At 41.8% G+C, this 24,012-nt stretch overlaps 1 protein-coding gene across 2 annotated transcripts in view; it reads left to right on the forward strand.

Moving 5' to 3' along the window:
• Prdm10 (PR/SET domain 10) overlaps nucleotides 1-24,012 on the forward strand; it is a 106,206-nt gene that overhangs the window by 34,029 nt on the left and 48,165 nt on the right. For both annotated transcript variants that reach the window (XM_076924579.1, XM_076924578.1), the window contains exons 2-8: nucleotides 1,304-1,499; nucleotides 3,786-3,950; nucleotides 6,254-6,313; nucleotides 13,217-13,424; nucleotides 14,918-15,159; nucleotides 17,623-17,826; nucleotides 23,772-23,844. In XM_076924579.1, coding sequence (XP_076780694.1) covers nucleotides 1,431-1,499; nucleotides 3,786-3,950; nucleotides 6,254-6,313; nucleotides 13,217-13,424; nucleotides 14,918-15,159; nucleotides 17,623-17,826; nucleotides 23,772-23,844 — 1,021 coding nt within the window. In that variant the 5' untranslated portion in view covers nucleotides 1,304-1,430. The remainder of the gene's footprint in view (nucleotides 1-1,303; nucleotides 1,500-3,785; nucleotides 3,951-6,253; nucleotides 6,314-13,216; nucleotides 13,425-14,917; nucleotides 15,160-17,622; nucleotides 17,827-23,771; nucleotides 23,845-24,012) is intronic.

Consider the following 24,012-nt stretch of genomic DNA (forward strand, 5'->3'; position numbering starts at 1 on the left):
CACTTGGGAGGAAGAGAACAGGTGTATTTCTGAGGTCAGTCTGATCCATCGAGTGAGTTTCAGGACAGCCAGGGCTAAACAGAGAAATCCTGTCTTGAACCCTTTCCTGCCCAAAAGATAAAAATAATCTTTTAAAGAGTCTTATCTTGGGGCTGGAGAGATGGCTCAGTGGTTAAGAGCACTGACTGCTCTTCTATAAGTTCTGTGTTCAGTTCCCAGCAACCACAAAGTGGCTCACAACCATCTGTAATGGGATCTGATGCCCTCTTTTGGTGTATCTGAGGAGAGCAATAATGTACTCACATAAAATAAATAAATAATTTAAAAAGAGCCTTATCTTACAAAGCACAGACTTCGTGTGTTAGTGCCTGGAAAGGCTTGACTGCTCACTGTTCACTCCTGTACTGACCTGGAAGAATGGAAGCTTGATTGTAAGCTGAGAAATTCAGTTTCTTTCATGAGCAGTTTATACCTTGTTTTGCCATTTTTATTATTCTCTTTATTTTGAGTAGAAATGGGAGTGTACACGAGATCATGTCTGGACTAGCCTGGTGGCGGTGGCACACATTTTAATCGCAGCACTCAGGAGGCAGAAGCAGGTAGATCTGTCTGAGTTTCAGACTAGCCTGGTCTACTGAGTCAGTTCCAGGATAGCCAGGGAAGGATACACAGAGAAACCATGTCTCCAAAAAAAAAAAAAAACAAAAAAAACCCAAAAAAACAAAAAAACAAAAAACAACCCCCCCCCCCAAAAAAAAACAAAGAAAACAAAACAACAACAACCATAAAACCAAATTTGGACTACACATCAAACAGATTAGAGTATAAGTTTGTCATTTACCTATAGCTAATACACAGGAAAATAATTTTTTTTCAAAAGAACTGATTACTTCAATATTTATAATGAGGCTTGCATTCTATATATAGTTTTCATATATATACATACATCCAATGATTGTCCAAAATATAGCAGGTATGCAATATATTATTGCCACAAATAATACATTTTTCTTACCCTTTGTTGAGGTATGTTATCTTTTTTTTTTTTTTTTTTTTTTGGTTTTTCAAGACAGGGTTTCTCTGTGTAGCCCTGGCTGTCCTGGAACTCACTCTGTAGACCAGGCTGGCCTCGAACTCAGAAATCCGCCTGTCTCTGCCTCCCAAGTGCTGGGATTAAAGGCGTGCGCCACCACCGCCTGGCTATATGTTATCTTTTAACAAAACATTTTTTCCTTTGTGCTTGAAACTAATTTTTTAAAACAGCCATCCACTTAAAGCTTGGTCCCTTTCCTGTTTTGCTCAGGGTGCTGCAGAGACCTTCCTGCCCTCCGTGAGCACATGTGTATAGGACATACAAGACAGATGAGTGTTCTCTGTCCTGTGCTGCTGCTGTAGGTGGTCCAGACTTGGAGTTCTTCAACAAGGAGAAGATGGATCCCAAAGATGAAGGCGCTCATGTATGGCCAACGTCTGCAGACCATGAACAGAACACTGCACAGGTGAAGGATGACCTCTTCCAGCTCACTGTTGGCAGCAGTGTTTCAGTTGGGTAGATGCTGACAGCTAAGACATAGCATTATCTCTGTGGCTGGGAGGGAGTGGATGTGAGAACTTGCTTGGAGAAGCAGGAATGCATTAGCACTTAGCTTCACTGAGACGCTTTCTTGTGAGGTAGAACTCATCTACCCCGTAGGCCTCACCTCTGCACCTTACTGGTAGATGCTGCTTTACTACCCTCCTTATCTGGTATTGATGCTGAAAACCTCAAGCCTTTGCTGGCTGCTTTTGCTGGCTCCTTTTACCTTAGCCAGTGTAGGGTTTCAGTTCTCCATGAGTAATGAAACCTAAGGTATGTTTATAAAGTAAGCAACTTATCTTCTTTTTTAAGACACAGTCTTATCTAACCTGGAACTGTCTGTATAGTATAGATCGGCTCGAATGCATAGACATCTACCTGTTTCTGCTTTCTAGGAGGTAAGGTAGGCCCATAAACTCAGTTTTAAACAATATGAAAAACAGGAGGTTTTGATCCAGTTTTTCACTAAATTGTATAAATCAGAAAGTTAACCTTGAAAGATTTAAGTGTGCAAATATTACTCAATTTAAGAAATAATCAACATTGTAGTAAGTAATCATGATTATAAAATATGACTTAAAGGCTACAGTCTAAAATTTAGAAAGTGATTCCAGAGATGTTTTCAGTAGAATAACTGAGAACACTGTGTTTCTCATAGAAACTGTTTTGATGACTACTTTCATTAATTTATATGTTGCGTTTATCCAAAAGTAAGAGAAAAGCTGAGGAGTGGGGCAGTGGATCTCTTTGAGTTCAAAGACAGTCTGGTTTACTTAGTAAGTTCCAAGCAGTCAAGGCTACATAATAAGACTTTGAAAAAGAGAGAGAAGGGGTGGGGGAGGAGACAAAAGAAAATGTTTTTGTGAGGTTCTGTATTTTGATCAGGGTCCCTGCCTGTGGGAATCTGCGGTCAGAATCCCCCCTGTATTCTTTATTTCCAGTCCTTTCTGCTCCTAAGTTCTGCAAATTCTAATTATAGACTGAGTGAGAAAAGATTTAATCTTTTCTCTCTCTCTCTCTCTCTCTCTTTTTTTGAAAATGTCTGTCTCCCATTTTAAAACTTTTGTATGAATGAGAAAGTTGAAAACTGTAAGTTATAAATCTGAAGTCACAAGATTACCTTATGGCAATGAAAGCCATGGATACGCCGTGAGCCTAATTTCCCCCATGTGAATGCTTTATCTTCAGGCGTAAATTGAAAGTATATTGAAGACAGACTAATCACTTAGCAGGAAATCTGTTGTATTCCTGTGGTGCTCAATTACATTTGGCCTCTAGCATTCTTTCTGGGCATTAAGTTAGTGTATGTGTCATCTGTGAAATCTATTATTTCTCACTGGAGAAAACTGCCATAGAAACATTAGGACTTCTGGCAGGCAAGTCAATAAGAGTAAGGATGCCAACCCAGGATGTCAGCACATCAATTATTTCTGCCCCAGATGTGTGCTGTGGCTATCCACCTGCAGACATTCCTTATATGCCATGCTAGGGCCTCCACAGAGTCAGTCTTCATTGCCAGCCACTTGGAGAGGACTCTATACAACTCAGTTCTTTAGTTGTCTTAGGTCACAGACAAATACTTCCCATGGACAGCTGAATTACTTGACCAGATCCATTTAAAAGTACTTCACTTCATTAAGGTTTTCTGCTTCTTTACTTAGCTAGTGAGGAGGAATTGCACCACATCCATTGACTCAGTGACATTTCCTGATTTGCTCCATGCAGTATATCCTTCACATATGAAACAGCATGCAGGAGTGAAAGTGACCTTATTTTAATGTGTCTGAAGAAAAGTAGTATTCATTATAAAATAGAATTTTTATGATGTGTCGAAAGCAATTGCTGTTAGGCCTACATCACAAAGCAGTGTGTGTTTTGTATTTTAACAGTGGTATCATGCAGGAATCTACTGTTGCTTTTCCAGGATCAATTAATTTCCCTGTGAGTCACCAGAAGTTATCTATTTGCATTGGGTTTTTAAGGCAAAAGAATTCAAGTCAGCTCTCTGACATTAAGCAGTAAATTACTGACAAGGTCCGTGCATCCTGCCTTCTGGGCTCTAGCTCAGCATGGATGAAGGCACATTGGGCTTCTTTTCCTTGTGTTAGGGGTGTTTCAGCTCAGCTGTGCTTGGTTGGCCCTATGCCTTTGTGAGTTTGATTTTGCTTTATAAAGACAGATGCTACATACTTGACTGCTTTTTCTCCAGGTGCACTTTGTTCCGGATGCTGGAACTGTGGCTCAGATTGTATACACTGACGACCAAGTCCGTCCACCCCAGCAGGTGGTGTATACAGCAGATGGTGCCTCCTACACGTCAGTGGACGGTCCAGAGCACACACTGGTGTACATCCACCCGGTGGAAGCTGCACAGGCATGTGAAGAATTGTTTTTGACTTGTTTAATTAATATGCCGATTACTTATGTTTGATATGGGTCAGTTGCTGTCCTAGATGTTTTGATTCATTAAGCATTCAGATAAGATTTATGCTATCATGGAATGTATAACGCATTTGGCAATGAAAGAGATGGTATAATTTAAGTTAAATGCAGAAATGAATTAGAACCCCAGTCTTATGTCAGCCTTTCTCTCCAATGACCACTGAGGTGGTTGTCAATTTATTACCTTTCCTGAGTATCCAGAACCAAGCATTTGTTCTGTATATTATTACATAGTGTATAGCTAAATCAAAGTTGGCTTAATGAAAGCATACAGATCATTTAGTTAAATGTGTGAGCAAAGCATCCTACTACCAGCTTATACTGTTGTTTGTTAGTAACTTGCTGGTTTATAGGACTATAATAGAAGTTGTGACGTATATTCACAAAAGCTTTACAATATAGCTTTTAGTTTTTGACACTGACTTAAATTTTTTTTTTTTTTTTTTTTGGTTTTTTGAGACAGGGTTTCTCTGTGTAGTCCTGGCTGTCCTAGAACTCACTTTGTAGACCAGGCTGGCCTTGAACTCAGAAATCCACCTGACTCTGCCTCCCAAGTGCTGACTTGGAGTTTTTAAAAGACACAAATATTCCACAAATGTTTTTGGCACTTTTCACTGTACAAAGTGTTTATAATGTGTTATATGTATACATGTTTAATAGAGTATATATACACAGGTCCTACAGACCATGCTCACACATACTAATGAAGGCTGAGGCTATAGTCAGTATGCAGCACATTGCACTGTTGTTATTTCTTCATTTTGTGTTGCATGTTAACCCAGACCTTTATGCATGCTAGGTGCCTGCTCTACCAGTGGCCTGTAGTGTCAGACCCCAAAAAAGTTGTTTTTTTTTTTTTTTGGAGACAGGATTTTTTTTTTTTTACATAGTCCAGCTGAATTGGAACTCACAATTATGTAGATCATGCTGGCCTTGAACTCCCAGGGATCTGCCTGCCTCTGTCTCCTGAGTGCTTAGATTAAAAGCATGTGCCACCACACTTGGCTTCATTTGTTGTTTGTTTGGGATTCTTTTTTGAAGATTTGTTTTATTTATTGTATATGAACACTCTATCTTCATGTACACCTGCACATCAGAAGAGGGTATCAGATCCCACTATAGATGGTCATGAACCACCATGTGGGTCCTGGGAATTGAACTCTGAAAGAGCAACCTGTGCTCTTAACCACTGAGCCATCTCTCCAGCCCCTCATTTTTTTTAAAATGCATATTTTTATAGTAGGATCCTTGTCATAAAATTGTCCTTGTGTAATATTTCATCAAGAGGCTCACATTACTTCTAAGGAAAAATGAGATTCACCTCATGAATACATTCCAGCCTATACAGAGATGAAATTGTCAAATGTTCACGTGGTACTGTTGGAATGCCTGGGTTTAGTGTTCGGCCTCTGACTGTATTGAAGTATATCCAGAGTCTGTGTAAAGAATGGCCTGTACGTAAGTGCTAGTTTATTATAATGTTAAGTAAATGTCTGAATTTCCATAATTTTTAAAATGTCAAAGTGAAGAAATCTCAACTTCTTGCACCAGTTCCTCTGGAATTCAGACTTAACCAGTTTTTATTCCTATAGGTTTACAAAAGTCTTGAGCAAATCAAACTCTTTCAAAAGGTTTGATGGAGTGACTTTCTCTGGATTGGAGATACTGACCATGTCTTAGTTGTAACTTACAGAAATTCTCCTTTTCTAGTTGTTATGTGTTTATCATGGTTAAGCTTCTTAATTGTCATTATTGTACCCACTGGCTTTATTAAAAAAGTATCCACAGGCTATACATTCAATTTATGTTCTTTCTACTTCTCTGATGATAAACACAGGTTCCTATTGTAGTAGCTTATCAACCCAGGTTCCCCACACTCTGGTGCACTCCTACTGCTCAGTCTGTTGGGAGTGGTGCACTCCAACCATGGCATGTCCTTTTGTTAGCATGACATGCCTTTGTAATTGGCTGTGACATTCAGCCTCAAAAGGGGCTTTGCTTAAGAGTAGAATACTAAGTCTTTCAGCGTTTTGGGATGGTTACTTCTTCAATCTCTGGAGCCTTGTGAATGAAAAGCTGTACCCAGGTGCAAGCATACTCTCTTTATTTCCTGCATTAATGAAGGATTGCTAGCGGTGAGACAAGATAACTCTCCTAAGAGTTGGTGCTTAGCTGAGTCATTTTCCCCTGTGTAGGTGAGCAGTCTAATCTATTGATATGTTTGTTTTATTCTAGACTCTGTTTACAGATCCAGCCCAGGTAGCTTATGTCCAACAGGATGCCACAGCTCAACAGGTAAGGAAAAGCCCTTTGTGGCATTTGGTAGTAATATAGTGGCAGTCATCTTCCTGCAATTTCATTCTACCCCTATGCTACCTTGAGTGTTTGGTTTTTCTATGTACATTCTCTAACTTCTTTAATGGAAAGAAAGCAAAACAGAACTCAATACTAACACACTGCAGTCAGTATATTGGAATAGCCTGCTAATAAAGAGTGCATGGTTAGGGAAGTTTTAAAAGGTAAGCATATACCACTGAGGCTGATGAGACAGGAGGATTGGTTGAGTCCACCTGGTCAAAACCAGCCTGAGCAAAATAGTAGTGACTCATCGTATCAGGTACACATACACAGAAACATAAGTGGAATGTTTGTTCAAGGGGGCTGGAGAGGTGGCTCAGCGGTTAAGAGCACTAACTGCTCTTCCAGAGGTCCTGAGTTCAATTCCCAGCAACAACATGGTGGCTCACAACCATCTGTAATGAAATCCAATGCCCTCTTCTGGTATATCTGAAGAGAGTAACAGTGTAGTCATATAAATTATATATATATATAAAAAGTTTGTTCAAGTTTCCAATAAAAGAATGGTCATAGGGGTTTTTGTCGTCGTCGTCGTTGTTGACCTGGTGGCTCTATAACACTAGCACTTGGGAGGCAGAGTCTGGAGAGTCACATGCTCTAGGCCAGATTACATTACATGGCTAAGCTTTGTTTCAGGAGAAAGGCAAGATGGAAAGGGAGAGACAGACAGGAACATTCACACCATTATACCCTCAGAAAGCTGGCAAGCCTTTCATCCTGAATTTTATGCTCAGGGAGTTCCTTGACAGTTACTTGAGAGAAATTTCTTTTCCAGACAATAAACACAGCACCTTTTTCATTCCCTGATGAAGTATAGTTCTGGGTGGTTGCTGTCAATAGCAGCCTGGAAGAGACTGGTGAGGAGTGTTTTGATGGACAAACCAGTTGTAGCAAGTACCTCAGCTTTCCTGTGTTTGAAGAGGGATGGCTATTCATTATATGTCTCCTAGTGTTGTATGCTTTCTGATGTGTGGTATCGTATGGTGTTCATCCCAGAAAATCAAACCTGAGTCTGACCAAGTCTGTTGAGTGTTCTGCGCTGACAGGATGCATGGCAGACAAACTGGATGAGTCAAAAGATGTGTAAGACTTACTGGTGAAATCTAGCCTGTGGACTGCAGGAGAAATGAAGTGGCCTAGGGTTTTGAGTTTTAGCTTATTTTGATTTTGAGACAGGATCTCATGTATTCTAAGCTGCTGGGCTTGAACTCATGTCTCTTTAGATGATTTGAACTTCTGATCTTCCTGCCTTCACTTCCTATCCCCTGGGATCCTAGGCGTGTATCACCACATTTACTCTATGTGTCCTGGGACTGAGCCCAGGTCTTCTGTGCATGTGAGGCAAACTGTATGAGTGGAGCCACATCCCATCTCTGTCTGGATTTTGTTGCTGTATTGTTTTGTTTTCATTGGTACAAGCATTCTGCCATGGAGCTTTGTCCCTTGACTTTTTCCACAAATAATTGCAAGGGAAAAGAAGAGGAGGCGAACTAAGAGACTTGGATGTATCAGTCCAATAAATGCTATAGATGGTTTTCATTTGGATCCTGATTGTATTGAACCAAGTGAAAAAAATAGAGGGGAAAATTGGGAAGAATAGCAACACTAAAAGGTTTTAAATTACACTAAAACACAGTAAGTTCTTAGAAGTGATAATATGTAAACTATAAAGATCACTGTACAGAAATATGTATACACACACACACTGAACTATTTAAAGATGACAGTCTATAAAACATGTAGGTTTTGCTTCACAGCAATCTAGAGAGAAGTAAAGAGGGTGGGAGACCAGTCAGTGTTTTGAATCTAAATGACAAGGATATGAAATTTGTTTTGCTGTTCTGCTTGATTCATTTGAGATTTGTTCTTATGAATAAGAAAACTTTTTTTTTTTTTTTTTTTTCAGGTAGTGGTTTAGCATTGTAGCCTAAGCTGGCCATGAGTATGATATTCTCCTGCCTCAGCCTCTCATGGGCTGGCATTACAGGTGTGAGCCACCATGTCTTGTTTAAGAAAACCATTTTGACAATTCTTGTAGATTGCTTCTGGATATTGAAGACACTTATATGTCTGTCAACTATATGCAGATGCCATTTCAAGCCTCCACCTGTGTGCTTTCATTCCTCCCAGATCTTGGCAATCTGATGGACAAATGGCAGTTTGTTGTTTTACTATTCAGCCATGCTTTAATTGATGGTTTTGTTTCCATTTACACCTCAAACAGCCCTTCATTTTCTCCAATCTCCCAAAACAATCTGGTCCTTTTATGTTTTATATGAAAGGAAAATTGTACTTAGATAACTCTGTGAACCCTGGCATTAAAAACAGTGTGACTATAGGTGTTGGCTTAAAGCATTGCTTGAGCTTGTTCTTCCTGTTCTTCATGATGGGGTCAAGTTCAGGGCCTTGTACATGCAGAGTATACAGTACCACAGAGCTAGCTAGCTAGCTGTCTGTCTGTCTGTCTGTCTGTCTGTCTGTCTGCCTTTCTGTCTCAGTCTCTGTCTTTCTCTTTTTCTCTTTCTTTCTGCCTTAGCTGAAAGGCTTTTTTTTGTTGTTGTTACTGGTGGAAAGATGGGTTTGAAACTCTTTTTGTGTGTTCATTCCTTTGTCTTTAAGAGTGTTAGCATTGGTGTGCAGCATGGAAGCACCCACTCCTCTTTATTTCCAAAAATTAGCATGTGTGACTTCCCACTCACAGAGAGGAAAATATGCTTTCTTAATAATTGGGCTCAGTAGGAGCCACCATTCTGTCTTACTCATTGCTGTCCACTGTCATTTCCTGTTTCACTTCTCAGATGAATCGTGTCTGAAATGCATTGTGTAGATTTGGAATTAATCACAGGGTGGCGTTAAGTGGGAAGAAGAAGGTGTACAGTAAGTCTAGCAAATTCTTTTTCCTTCCAATGCGTGTACAGTGGTGAAATGCACAGGACTAGCAGCTTCCTTTTAAATTCTTTTCTTCTATGTAAACCAGGTACACACAGGTCACTTACCCACTGCCTGGCCATTACCAGGAGACAATGTATTTAGCTTGTTGCCTAGTATTCAAGGAGGGGCACAGTTGGGGGTGTTTACATCAGCTGCTGCCTACCTTGAATAGACTAAATTCCACAGGGGCTATTGTGACATAGTGGAAAAGCCAAGTAGTGGCAGAACTTGAATTTTATGTCTGCAGCTTGGGGGCTGAGCCCACATACCTCATCTCAAAGGAACTTAGATACATATCCATCTCAGTAAATGCCAGGGGAATTTGAATTAAACTAAATTGCAGAGCATCCTACTGTGTGTTCAGGTCTGTGCTGTCTACATATAGACAGGCCTTACCCAGAAATGCTCTTTGGTACTTTACCTGCTTTTCCCACAGTGCTTGTTGTGTTTTGGGTGTTCTGTGTTTACGTCTGCTTCAGCATCACTCCTCAAAGCTAACACTGAAGTATGGGACATGGGAAGGTTATCATGACTGTTCTCATGCCAGCTTTCTCAGCAGTGTGGAGAAGCCAGCAGCAACCTTGCCAAACCAGAGTTCTTGTAACCAAATCTACTGAGAAAAAGTGTCTCACTGTAGCTTTAGAGTAACTCTGAGTTGTGGGTGCATCTTTTTGGAGAGTTCTGCACAGAGACAAGCTCTATGCATTCTTCACTAACACTGGCATCGAGCTTCCTTGGCTTAGGGAAGGTGGAGGTGATGAGTGGGAATGAAGCGGCTTCTTTCCTTGCAGGATGTGCCTAGGAGGCTGAGGGGGTTGCATTGCCAGACACCCCCCCCCCTTCCCACCTTCAGGAGGCATCTAGTTTGTGTCAAGGCTGAGGCAGAGTATCTTTCTACTTCCCTCACTTAAAAAAAAAAGTTCTGAAAGGCTCAAAGGTACAGAGATAGAATGTTGTATAAAAGTATAGGTTAAATGACTGCATTTTCAAACAAACGCAGGCCAAGCATGCATCTGCATGCCTATTATCCCAGCTACTTGGGAAGTGGTGTCAAGAATCATGAGTTCAAGACCATTCTGATGGCTTCTTTGTTGTTTGAGACAAGGTCTTTCTCTATATCCCTGGCTGTCCATACTCATTGTATAGAGTAGGCTGTCCTTGAACTCACAGAGTTCTGCCAGTCTCTGCCTCCTGAGTAATGGAATTAAAGTCATGTATAAACATGCCTGGCTACATGGGGCTCTTAAAGAGTTGCCAGGTTTGGTGTCTGTGATGGTTTGTGTATACTTGGCCCAGGGACTGGCACTATTAGGAGGTGTGGCCTTTTCGGGGTAGATGTAGTCTTGTTGGAGTCACTGTGGGTGTGGGCTTTAAGACCCCCGTCCTAGCTGCCTGGAAACCAGTCTTCTCCTAGCAGCTTTGAGATGAAGATGTAGAACTCTCAGCTCCTCCTGCACCATGCCTGTCTGGACGCTGCCATGCTCCCACCTTGATGATAATGGAGTGAACATCTGAGCCTATAAGCCAGCCCCAGTTAAATGTAAGAATTATAAGAGTTAAGTCTTAGAAGAGTTGCCTTGGTCATGGTGTTTGTTCACAGCAATAAAACCCTAAATAAGATAATGGTATATGCCCATAATTCCAGATTTTAGGAGGCAGTGGCAAGAGGCTCACAAGTTAAAGGGCAGCCTGAACTACACAGCAAGACTGACTTAAAAAATCAGAGAGGAAGATGAGGGAGAAATGGTGTGTATCTATGATTCTAAGTTTACTAAATAATTTAGTCTACTAAGTTGGCAGTAGAAAGGTGGCTGTCATATGCTAGTGTGGCCTGATGCTGCATTCATAGACATGTGTAACTTACTAGGGAATAAACAGGCAAGATGACCAAGGAGCTGGAAGTTTGGCTGTATGAAAAATGATAGTATAAATTAGGAATTTTGAGTTCTTGAATATTTGTGTCATATGACAGAAACATTAGACTTTTCTACTGAACCTCAGGGAAAAAGGCCTAGGTTCTAACCAACAGAAGATGTGTATGGGCAGATGTGATAGCCTCTTCTCAAATGTTCTGGCTACCTGGAGAGGAATTGAGGCCCAGAGCTGTTGGACAAGCAGACTGTGTCTCCAGTTGCAGTAGATGTTCAGAGTATAGGGTGGTCAGGGTATCAGATGTGGCTTCCTGGCAAACATGGTTGCATTTTGAAGGGAGACAAGGGAATAGCATCCTAGCAGAGGAAACCAGTATATAGACAGATAAAGAAAAAAGGATCAGACACAGTTAAATGGTTAAATGACTAAGAAGGACATGGGTTTAATATGGTCAGAAGAGAAGATACTGACTAAAAGGAACTTAGGGTCGTATATAGCATGTAACACTAATTTTGCAGGATGCCATTTATTTTCTACATGTGTGATAAGCAACATTAATCTTGTATGTTACCTAAATGTTTGCTTCTTTGCAACACTGACTTAAGCACAGGGAATATTCACTTCTTTCATTCTTTCCAAAACACTTAAGCCTTTCAGAGTGTTTCAAAGGAGAGCTATCAGCTATGAAGTTGTCCTAACCACGTGTTATACCCTGTATTTAGTTTGAAAAGTGAAGTGGGAATGTACTTAGTGCTAAACATTTGCCTCGTATGCAGAAAGCTCTGCATTCCCTTCCCAGCACCGAAGACAAAACAAAGCAAAACAAAGCAAAGCAAAACACTAAGGGGAGTGAGTAGTCCCAGATACTCAGGAGGCAGGAGGGTCACTTGAGTCTAGGAGTTTGGAGAGCTTGTCTGGGCAACATAGTAATTCTGTCTTTGAAAAATAACAAGCTAGGCTGGAGAGATGGCTCAGTGGGACAAATGCTTGTTCTACAAGCATGGGAACCAGAGTGTGGGTTCTTAGAACCCACAGAAAAACGGCGTGGTACTGTGCCCCTGTAACCCCAGTGCTGCAGGCTCAGAAACAAGCAGATACCAGGGGCTTGTTAGCCAGTCAGTGTAGCTGAATTAAGGAGCTCAGGTCAGCAATAGACCTTTCATTGAAAAATAAAATTCGGCTGGAGAAATGGCTCAGTGGTTAAGAGCATATACCACTCCACTAAAGGTTCCAAGTTTAAATCCCAGCACTCATATCAGGTGACTCACAACTACTTATAACTCCAGCTCCAAGGGGATCCAGCACCTCTGGCCTCTGTAGGCTCCTGCATTCATGGACATATATGTAATAATGATTAAAAAATGAAAAGTGATAAAAAAATCATCAATCCAATGTTGATATCTGACTTGCATATATGCACAGAGAGGCAAGTGTACCTACTCATGCACTTACATGTGTACACATAACACAAGCACAAGTTCTTAGAAAAGCAAAGTAATTGAAAAAGCCGTATGTTTCTTTCCCTGCGTGATATAGTCACTTTTAGAAGGAAGGAGGAACCCTTGCCCCAGATTTAATTCAGATGAAAAGACTGAAGATTTCACAAGCAACCCCTGTAGGAGGCAATGGAAAGATGCTTTTCGTGCACCTGAAATCTCTTGGGAGGTAGGGCAGGTCCATTAAGCCAGTATGAAATGTCTTGGGCAAGCAAGGAGTGGAACTGGATTTGAACCTCTTACTGGTGTGTGTCAAAGTTGTCTCAGTCTGCCCAGATATGAGGCAGAAGGTGAGAAGGGAGAATTGAACTTAAAAGCATAGGGCATTAGACATCTGAAGGGAAGTTAGACTCTTGGATAAAGTTGCCTATGGATAAAAGCTATTTTTTCTAGAGCCTTGCAGGAAACTAATATAAAAAATATGTTCTATCAAGAGTGTATTTGTTGTGCATGCATGTGGGTCCTAGTTTGCTTAAAAGAGATGCCTGCTTGCTTTGTCCCTTAAGCTTCTGTCCAAGCCTCATTACCTGTACATAACCAGGTGCTGCCTTCCATTGAGAGTGTGGATGGTTCCGACCCTCTGGCAACTCTGCAGAACCCAATTGCCAGACTAGATGCAAAAGAGGAAGAGGAAGAAGAAGAGGATGAGGATGAGGATACAGAGGAAGAGGAGGAAGAGGATGCTGAAGACACGGATGTGGATGACTGGCAGCCTGACCCACCCCGGCCTTTTGACCCCCATGATTTGTGTAAGTGCAGGCACTGGACTCTGCTGGGAAGATGTGTGCAAGTGTGGTCATGTGCACAGCAGCCGTTGGTCCCACACACTGGCACATCATCTCTCTCTGTCTTCCCAGCAGCCTTAGGAGGGAGGTCCTGACTCTTGTTTTGCTTTTACTGATAAAGGATCTGAAACCCAGAAGAGGTTAATGAGTGATCAAGTGAGTGGGCAACCAGGCATTCATTCTCTGGAGGCTCTTAATGAGTTGGCCTGGATCAGGTCTCTGCACTGTGTTGCTTTGTCTCTGTCATGGAATGTTTAAGAGTACTTACAGGTTTTCAGGCATTGCTGCACAGATGTACTCTATAGCCTTTCTAGACTGGCTTCTTTCTGAAGGTCATAACTTTGAGTGCCTTGGAGAGCTGACTCCAGCTCTGGGTGGGATGTGGCACCCTGAATCGTCCTTCTACCCTGCCTGCTCAGGCTTCCGTGTTTACCTTCCAGTCCATTGTTTCTTTCTGTGGCTTTTCATGCCCACGTGGCAGACTGACCTCATTCTCCTGAGTGAGCAGGTTTGTGGCTTTGCACCACCTTCATGTCTGGTTGGAGCACTACTCAGCTCCATATCTAATCCCCATGTAACAAAGAACTTTGTTTTGTTTTTCTTTGAGCAAGTTTTCAAGGCAGCTCCTTAATCAAATGTACTGAAATTTATTTATCTTATAAATATTAATACAAAGTCACTCTGCATTATTTGAGAATTGTGGAAATTTCAAATACCTAAACCAGGTTACCACATAGCCGGAGGAGAAGGGGTGTGATGAGTCTGAACTCTGTTTGGCCTGGTTGCTTGTCTCTGATTTGTGACTCTGAGTATCTCTTCTGGGCTCCTCTTGAAAAGGGAGCGAGCATTCCTGGCTTGAGGCAAATGCAGAATTCTAGCATCAGTTGAAAATGTACATCCCACCAGGGCTGGACTAATGGTGCTGCCTGAGTAAGAAAGGCAGGATCCTGAGGAGACTCATTTAAGCATCCTCAGGCTGTGCAGCCTGAAGTGAATAGCATTCTCTGTTTGCCTTAGACTGTCCCTGTGTTATGTAGTTCTCAAACTCACTGGGAGAAAGTAGATTAAACTGTATTGTCAGAGTTGATCCCATAACAGCTTTATTAAAATAATTTTGTCTCATCAGATTTTGCAACATATAACTAACAAGCTTTTTATTTTTTTTTCTTATAATTGATTTATAAATTGTGTCCACTGTTTAGAACCATTGTCTAGCAGAGAATTGTCATGAGTTGCATATTACTTTTAGCAGGCATGATTTTAGGGGGGAAATTACAGCATTCTCACTGGGCTATGAAAGGTAATACTTTATAGTGGATTACTAGCATCCTTGTAGGAGTTAATTGAATTTGGCCTGAAAACTTAGATTTGGGATTATTTTTAAGTCAACACCCTTTTCATTGGTTCAAGAGGCTTCGAGGCATTTGACTTTTCTTTAAGCTTTCTTTCTCTTGCAGGGTGTGAGGAGTGTAACAATGCACATTCTTCTGTGTGCCCAAAGCATGGCCCCTTGCATCCAATCCCTAACCGGCCTGTGCTCACCCGGGCAAGAGCAAGTCTGCCGCTGGTCCTCTATATAGATAGGTTCCTTGGGGGAGTGTTCTCCAAAAGACGGATTCCCAAGCGCACCCAGTTTGGCCCAGTGGAGGGGCCACTGGTTAGGGGATCGGAGCTGAAAGACTGCTACATTCATCTCAAGGTAACTTGGGCTTTCTCCCACTGCACTTGTTCTGTTAAGACTTTCCAACACGCACTTATATTTTCCCCCAGTCTCTTTTTTCCAGGTCATACCAGCTATTTGTTAGTTTTGTTTTCATGCTTTAGGTTGCTTATATGGAAGCTTGCTCTGTGTTCTCAGTAAACTAGACATGGTAATGGCATCTGCTTAAGACATTGCTTAAGTTTTTGGAGGTAGGTAGTTTTGGGGAGTTATAAGCAGTATGTTGGGCTTTCAATTTAAAACAATGCAGGGTGTTTTGAGGGAGACAGAACACTGGCCATGTAAGGCAGGAGCAGAGTTCAGCTTCTCAGCACCCATATGGCAGCTCATAAGATGTAGGACTTTAGTCCCAAGTGATCCAGTGCTGCCTTCTGGGATCCACATGCACCAGGCATGCATGTGGTGCACATATATGCAGGCAAAACACTAACACATATAAAATAAATAATACTAACAGCAACAACAACCAAAAGCCTAGTAGGTGTGGTGACCCACCTGCCATTCTGTTTCGACTGGCTCTGTTCTACCTGGCTTGAGACAAAAGACTTAACAATGCCTGAATAGTTACTATGTTGCAGCCTGCTCCGCTCTGGCTTGGCCTTTCAAAGGCTGTGATTAAAGGCATATGCCACCATTGCCCAGCTTTAAACTGTCAGGTCAGGGTCTAGAGAGAGAGAGAGAGAGAGAGGAGATAAGGGGAAGAGACGCAAGGAATGGAGATAAGACAGAGGTTCTGATCAAGTCTCATTTATTGAAGGGAAATCTGGGGTATTTATACACTTTTGCCACATGCCTTGTAGATGCGTGGATATGACGTAAGCCTTACAGGCATGGATAGCACGTGCACCGTGCGCCTTGCAGGCGTAGATACCACGTGCGCCTTGCAGGCATGTATGGCATGGATAGCATGTGGATAGCTGCTTTCTAGCCGCTTTCTGCTAAAAGTCAGCTCCCAACACCATTCCAGTAATCTGAAAATGGAGCTGGAATCTTTGGAGCTGGCTAGCTAGACTGGATCAGAAAGATGCCTGAAGGAGGTACAGTGAAGAACTGCCAAGGAGGCTGGGCAGCGGCTCACACCTCTAATTCCGGCACTCAGAAGGAAGGCAGAAGTAGGCCGATTTCTGAGTTACATGGCTACACAAAGAAACCCTGTCTCGAAGGAAAAAAAAAAAAAGAAAAGATTTCCAGTTTCATGCTTTGGTCTTCGCAAACATGCACACATATGTGCATACTGCATGTACCCGTGGGTAGCTTAAATAATGGAAATGTATTTCTCAAGCTCTGAAGTCTGCCAGGCCAAGGCAAAGATGTTGGCAGGTGGTTTTTTCCCACTCATATGTTTGTGTTCATACTCCCTCTTACTGGATTACAGCTGGCCCTGATGATGCCATGTTAGCCTAATCACCCTTTAGAGGTCTTGACTCCACTCTAGTCACATCTGAGCAATTGGGGTTATAGGATTCCCACATGAATTTTTTGGGGACCAGGGAGAACATAAAGTTAATAGGGGGCTTAGTATACTTTCTCTTTTGTTTGTTTGTTTGTTTATTTATTTATTTATTTATTGAGATGGAGCCTTTTTATATAGCTCTGGCTGTACTGGAACTCTCTATGTAGACCATGCTAGCCTCAAACTTACAGAGATCCCCTGCTTTCAAGTGTTGTGATGAAAGAAAGGTGCATGCCACATGCTAACACATTTTTTCCTTCTAAACAAAATGACGGTGGGGAGAGGTAACTTTGTCAAATGCCCTGTAATCCCAGCATTCAAGAGGGAGAGACAGGAGGATCAAAAGTTAAAGGTCATCCTTGACTACATAGTGGGTTTGAGGCCATCCTGGGCTACATGAGAACCTATCTGAAAAAAAGTATTTTAGAGCTGGTGTGGTGGCACATCCCTATAATCCCAGTAACTGTTAGGCCTAGGTAGGAGGATTGTAAATTCCAGGGTAGCCTGTGCTACACATCCAGACCCTGTGTCCAAAAGAAAGACTTTAACGAGAATAGGGAGACATCTGTGGCTGTGTGTGCTGGAACAGTTGCACTTAGATATTTTTGAGTCTAGGAATGGGTCTGACCTGTGGCGTTCTTTGTGTTAAAGAATAGTTCATAGTGAATGGCAGACATGGACACAGTTCAGCAGTTAAGAGAACTTGCTGCTCTTGTAGAGGAACAGCCTTTTGTTCCCAGCACCTACATGGCAGCTCACAGCCATCTATAACTACAGTTCCAGGGGATCTGATGCTTCTTCTGACCTCTGTGGGTTCCTGTGTACATGTGATGCACAGGCAAACACTCAGGCACATTCACAAAACAAAATAAAAGTGTATTTAAAAGAAAAGCATGCTTCATCAGGGCTGGAGGGATGGCTCAGCAGTTAAGAATATGTATTGCCTTTCTCAAAGACCCCAGTTCAGTTTACCTTCTCTTTGGTTACAGGTTTCTCTTGATAAAGGAGACAGAAAAGACAGGGATCTGCATGAAGACCTGTGGTTTGAGTTGTCTGATGAGACCCTTTGTAACTGGATGATGTTTGTGCGCCCAGCCCAGAACCACCTAGAACAGAACCTGGTAGCTTATCAATATGGCCACCATGTGTATTATACAACAATAAAGAACGTGGAGCCCAAGCAGGAACTGAAGGTACAGAGCTGGATCTGCAGCTGCCTGCCAGCCAGGGTGATGACTAGGGCTCTTTCCTATAAAGGATCCTTTCCTGATAACTCCTCTATTATTGAGTGACTGCAGCCTTCCTGTTGCTTCCAGGATCCCTCCCCTTCACGGTTACAAAAATCTGTGGATGCTCAAATCTCTTACATATGTGTATGCATAGAGCCCATGCATGTCCACACTCATATTTCAGATACTTTCTAGGCTATTTATAATATCTACTGCAATATAAATTCTGTGTAAATAGTCATTATGCCTGATGTATGGGCTTCAGTACAGATGATGATGTTATTCATGTATTTTCACTCTGTTGTTGGTGGAACCCTGAACAAGCAGGGCCGACTATAATGTGCACTGTAGACTTTTAATAATCTTGTCAATGAAACAGAATGTGACTAGGCCATTTTTATGTTCATCAGGGGCCTACACCAGAGTGTGAAGCGTGGGGTGAGGCCCTTACTGTGGGGGAGACTGGTGATGGTGGTAGGGTTGTTGACATTGCCAACACCAGTGTATGTACTGAGAAAGTTACTTGTGAAATGGGAGATTTTATAAACTGAGATTCAGATGTATGCCTAAGACTTCTTTTCTTTATCTAAAAATTTAATTTTTTCAAAGAATTTTATGTGCTGGCTTCTGATTTCAGAAATATTTTTTGAGGATAATTGTTAGAATTTATGAACTCAATGACATAATAAAAAATGTGCTATGATTCTGTATGTCATGAACATTCTGGTTTTTTTGTTTTTGTTTTTGTTTTTTTTGTTTTTGTTTTTCATGGGGTGAATTTCCGTACTTTTACATGACAGTCGCCCACTCAGCTACACCCCAGGCCTGTGGATCTTCCTGCACAGCTCAGGCTGCCCTTAAATTTAAACGTACCTAGCCTAGTCTCCCTTGTACTAATATTATAGGCATGTTCCATTGTGCTCAGCTGATACAGAAGTTTTGTCTGTTTTGCGTTAGGCTCTTTAAAAGTATTTTTATTAATTCTTTGGCAACTTCATGCCATGTATTTTGGTCATAGTTACTCCCACTTCCTCCCATTAACTCATTCCAGAGCTGCCCGTATCTCCGTAACCCCCAAATTTGTATCCTTTAAAAACAATTAATAACACATTTATTCTGGTTTGTGCTGTGGGGGTGGGCATCTACTGGATTGTGGTCAGTCTGTCAGGAACCATAAGAGACAGGGCCTCCCGTAGTTCTGGCTGGCTTCTAACTCACACTGTGTAGCTAAGGAGTAACCTTGAATCCCTGGTCTCCTGCTTCTGTCTCCTAGCTGCTGGGATTACAGGTCTGTACTACCAAGTGTAGCTTCCAGTACATTTTGTAATAAAGAGAAAGACCTGAAAAGAGTGAAAAGAACGCTTCTTAGTTATGGAAAGATGTGTCACCTGCTCTCCCTCATCCCTTTCACCTGGGCCTGGGTAGAGAGCTGCTGCACTGCGTCCCCAGTTCTCTTTGTCTCTGAAACAGCAGATGGAACTGTGGGGTGATGATGGGCAGACCCAAATAAGAACAGTAAGATGTAATAAATGCCAAGGCTGGGAACCTGGCTCAGGGGTACAGAACTTGATAGGTAGTACTCTGGGCTTGATACCTAGCAGTACAAGGAACAAACCAAGGCTGGCCATAGTGGTACATGGCTTTAATCTTAGCACTGGAAGGCAGAGTTCAGTGCCAGGCTGCTCTGCATAGGTAGTTATAGGGCAGCCAGGACTACATGGTGAGACCCCTGCTTGACAGAGAGAGAGAGAAAGAGAGAGAGAGCTCAACCAACCAAACAACCAGCCAACCAGCCAACCAACCAAAAGAGATAAAAAGGAAGCAGTTGAATGGAAGAGGTCTTTGTGATTCAGTCACATATTTGGATATGAAAGCAGGAATAGTGTTTTGTATGCCCGCCCTCACTCGATGCTGGTGGAGAGCTGCAGGAATAGAGCCTAATCGGAAGAAACAAATAGTAAAGACATGTTTAAATAATTTCTCAATAATTTAAAAAATTCATAAAGGGCTCAGGACATAGCTTGGTGGAGAAGGCTTGCCTGCTGTGTGTGGCACTCTGGGGTGAATCCTCAACATTACAGAAGACAGAGATAAAAACCAGCAAAGTATGAGTTACTGTCTTTGTTGGTTTAAATTAGCAGAAAAAGAAGGTAAAGGTTATAAAACCAGAGCCTGTGAGATGGTTTGGCGGGTAGGGACAGGCACTTACCTGGTGACTTGAGTTCAGTCCCTGGATCCACAAGGTGGCAACAGAGAACCAGCTCCTGAGAGAGACTTTCTCCTAACTTGTTAGTCCACATATCCCTGCAGGTGTGCGGGTGTATACACATAACAAAAACAACAACAACAAAATAGAGCAGAGACTTTGATTACAGAATTACATTACTTTATAGAGTATGAATGTTTATGAACCAATACAAAAAATATTCAAGATCTCTTAGAGATAATCTGAGGAAACAGCTGTAAAAAAGAAAGAACTAGATATATTAGAACATGGTAATTCTGCAGTTCCTGACTCTAAGACATAACAGCTATTTAAAATGCTCCATTAAGAAAATTGCCATCAGTTTTTCTATTGTAGTTGATTCATAAAATCATAAAATGATTGTTTCATCATCATCAAACTTTACATTTGATTAGAGCTCACTTAAATATTACGCCCCACTGGTGTTTGAGTAACACAGCACAGTTATCCCCAAGTACTTTTTTTTTGAAGATAGAGTCTTACTATGTAGGCCTGGCTGGCCTGGAACTCACTATGTAGCCCAGGCTATTTTCAAACTAGCTATCTTATCTTAGCCTCCCAGTGCTGGGATTTCAGGTTATCCCACCATGCTGGACATCCTGAGTATTTTCAAAGTAAGCGTTACATTCTTGTTTCTAGGATATTTTCCCCACGTCACTGGTATTCTGTTTGCAAGTCTGGACACTGCACTGTCCTGTTGGTTTGCACTTATTCTGAAATGAGCAGCACGTGGAAATTGATGAACTTTCCGATCACATCAGCAGGAGCTTCGACAGTTCTGCTTAGTGTCTTAGCAAGACCCTGCATCTGCTCACCAACCTTCTGTTGTTTTGAAATTTCTCTTCTGGAGGGGAATGACAGGTTTTTTTTTCTCCAGTCTTCACTTGCATTGCTTAGCAATTGTTTACCAGTCTCTGAGCCCAGTAGGAGGTGGGAACAACCCACAGGGCCAGGCCAGGCCTGTGCAGATGTGAGAAGCAGGCTACTGACATTAATTTCACGAAGGCTGCTGGGTACCAGGGTGTGAGTATGATACCTTCTGATTCCTCGTCCAAGAACAGAAAAGTGCCCAATTTTAGGGGTGGGGGGGAGGTTGGTTTGGGAAGGGTTGTTTTGTTTTGTTGAGACAGGGTTTCTATGCAGCCCTGCCTTATCCTCTCCCAAGTGCTGAGGCTCTAGATGTATGTGCCACTATGCCCAGCTATATTCTGATTTGAGACGGAAAAACATATGTCTTGGAACTGATGGATTAGGACAGAATTTGTAATAGGTAAAATACAAACTTCATAAAATAATATAACCAGAGGGGCATAGTTAAGGAATTGTGGAACACAGAGTCTACAGAGCATTATTCTACAGAAGTCTTCCTATACAGCTACACTCATATATAGTTAATGCACATAAAAATTATGCATGGTTAATTTATTTAGAAGTTAATACATATTGAACTTCAGGTGTGTTTCCTACATTAAGAAAAATCAAGCTCTCTCTGTGTTTAGCAGACTTGAATCTAAGGGAGAGGTGAACAGAAAGATGTAAAACAAACAATATCAAATGAGTAAGTGTTATAGTGCAAAGAGCGCTAGTGACAGGACAGGGATCGATTTGGATATGCTGGATAGAAGGCTTGTTAAGAGGTGAAGGCCAAGGATGGCAGAATTAGAGGGACCAACACCACACTACATTCCTGGCTGGAAAGTACACTGCATACTCAGGTAGCCAAGAGCAAGCCATCTTGTCCCGTTGGTGGGTAGTGACAGGGCTGAAGTATGTAGCAATGTATTGGAGAGATTACAGAGTTCTCTGGGGATCATCATTAAGCCTTTCAGGTTTATCATAAAATGAAAAGTCAGGTGGAAACCCATACAGCAAGATTTTGTTTTAAGAAGACCTCCATGGGACTGGAGAGGCTCAGGGGTTAAGAGCACTTGCTGTTCTTGCAGAGGACCCAGGCTCAATTTCAAGCAGCCACATGATGGCTCATAACCATCATCAGTTCCAGGATTTTTGATAATCTTTTCAGGCAAGGCACATGTGACATGAAGATAAAATACTCATACACATAAAATAAATATCACAAGAAGAAGGAGGAAGAGGAAGGAGAGGAGGAGAAAGAAGAGGAGGAGGAAGAAGAGGAGAAGAAGGAGAAGGAGAAGAAAATGAAGAAGAAGAAGAAGAAGAAGAAGAAGAAGAAGAAGAAGAAGAAGAAGAAGAAGAAGAAGAAGAAGAGGAGGAGGAGGAGGAGGAGGAGGAGGAGGAGGAGGAGGAGGAGGAGGAGGAGGAGGAGGAGAAGAAAGAAGAGGAGAAGAAGAAGAAGGAGAAGAAGAAGAAGAAGAAGAAGAAGAAGCAGAAGAAGAAGAAGAAGAAGAAGAAGAAGAAGAAGAAGAAGAAGAAGAAGAAGAAAAGAAGGGCACCATACCACCACCACCACTGTGGCTGGGAATTGCAAGGAAGAAGAGAGACTAGTTAGAAGGCCAGGTGGTGATCTAGGCAAGAGATGGTGTTGTCACGAATCCGGTAGCTTAAACACTGAACAGGTAGTATGTCACATCAGAGGACAGTCCTTGCTAAAGATTACTGAAACAAATAGAGAAACAGAAGACATTTTTTAGGTTTTATATCTGAGTACCTGTTAGGAGGTAGGACATTGAAAATTTGAGATGGCAAGTTCTGGCAGTGGTAGAACAGTTTGCTAGCACATGCAGAGGGTGGCATTCCCAGCACTTCAAAATCAAAAATGACAGCAAAATAATTCTTGCCTAAATATTAGGGATGAAATCTGAGCATCGTAGTACACACCTGTAGTCATAGCTACTCAGCAGGCTGAGGCAGGAGAGTTATAAGTTGGAGGCCAGTCTGAGCAACTTAGTAAAATCTTGTCTGAAAATAAAACTTTGAAAGGGCTGAGGATACATGCACAGGTTCCTGGCCTCAACCTTCAATCCTGCATAAACATAATCCTATAATCCTAGCATTTAGGAGATAAAAAACAGGAGGACCAGAGAGTCAAGGCCATTCTCAACTACTTCCTGAGTTTGAGGTCAGCCTGGGAATATATGAGACTCTAGTGGGGAAACTAAAGAAAAAGAAAGATTTAGGAGTTAGTTATCAGCATAGAGTTGGTTGAAAATGGGTGTGACATCAGAAAGGAAATAAGAAGACTCAGGATTTAGACTAAGCTTGGAGCAGTAGCAACATATGGAAGTTTTGTAGACAGGGCTGAAGATAGCCAGGGAGAGTGAACAGAAGCAGAAGTGGGTAGGAAGACTGGGGATCAGGAACATTTGATACAGCCCTATCTGAGATCCTATCACTAACCTGAGTGACAGCATCTATGATTACAGCTGTATAAAAACCCATATTTAAATGTAGAGTTTTAAAAGGGCTGTTTTATTTAGGTAAAGATACTAATCTAAGCCTTGTGAATTTATAATGAGATCAATTTTTAAGAAGGAAGAAAGAAACAGGTGACTCATCTGGATCCTCGATGCTTTATGGGTCATCTGCCAGATGGGTATCCTGGACGCTCATAGTGTGGCCGTTGCTGTTAGTGAATATGTTAATGAAATGCCCAAATTGTTTTGTGTAAGCAGAAGTAATTTAAGCAAGCAAAGCACAGCTGGTGATATCTGTTGGTTGTTAACGATGTCCTTGGTTCTTCTAGGTGTGGTACGCTGCATCCTACGCTGAGTTCGTGAATCAGAAAATCCATGACATATCTGAAGAAGAAAGGAAAGGTGCTTGGGCTTTTGTGTGTGCCTTTTTTACACGTAGCATCTGGTTTTCCCATCTCAGTGTATCTCACACGATACGAGAGTAGGTTTCTCAGAGCTACACATCTCCATTTAATCCTAGGGTCAAATGACAGGTTTACATTGCTAGTGCTAGAGGATAGTATTTAATAT

This window comes from Arvicanthis niloticus, chromosome 26 (genome assembly GCF_011762505.2).
Source record: "Arvicanthis niloticus isolate mArvNil1 chromosome 26, mArvNil1.pat.X, whole genome shotgun sequence".
Taxonomy (NCBI): Eukaryota; Metazoa; Chordata; class Mammalia; order Rodentia; family Muridae; genus Arvicanthis; species Arvicanthis niloticus.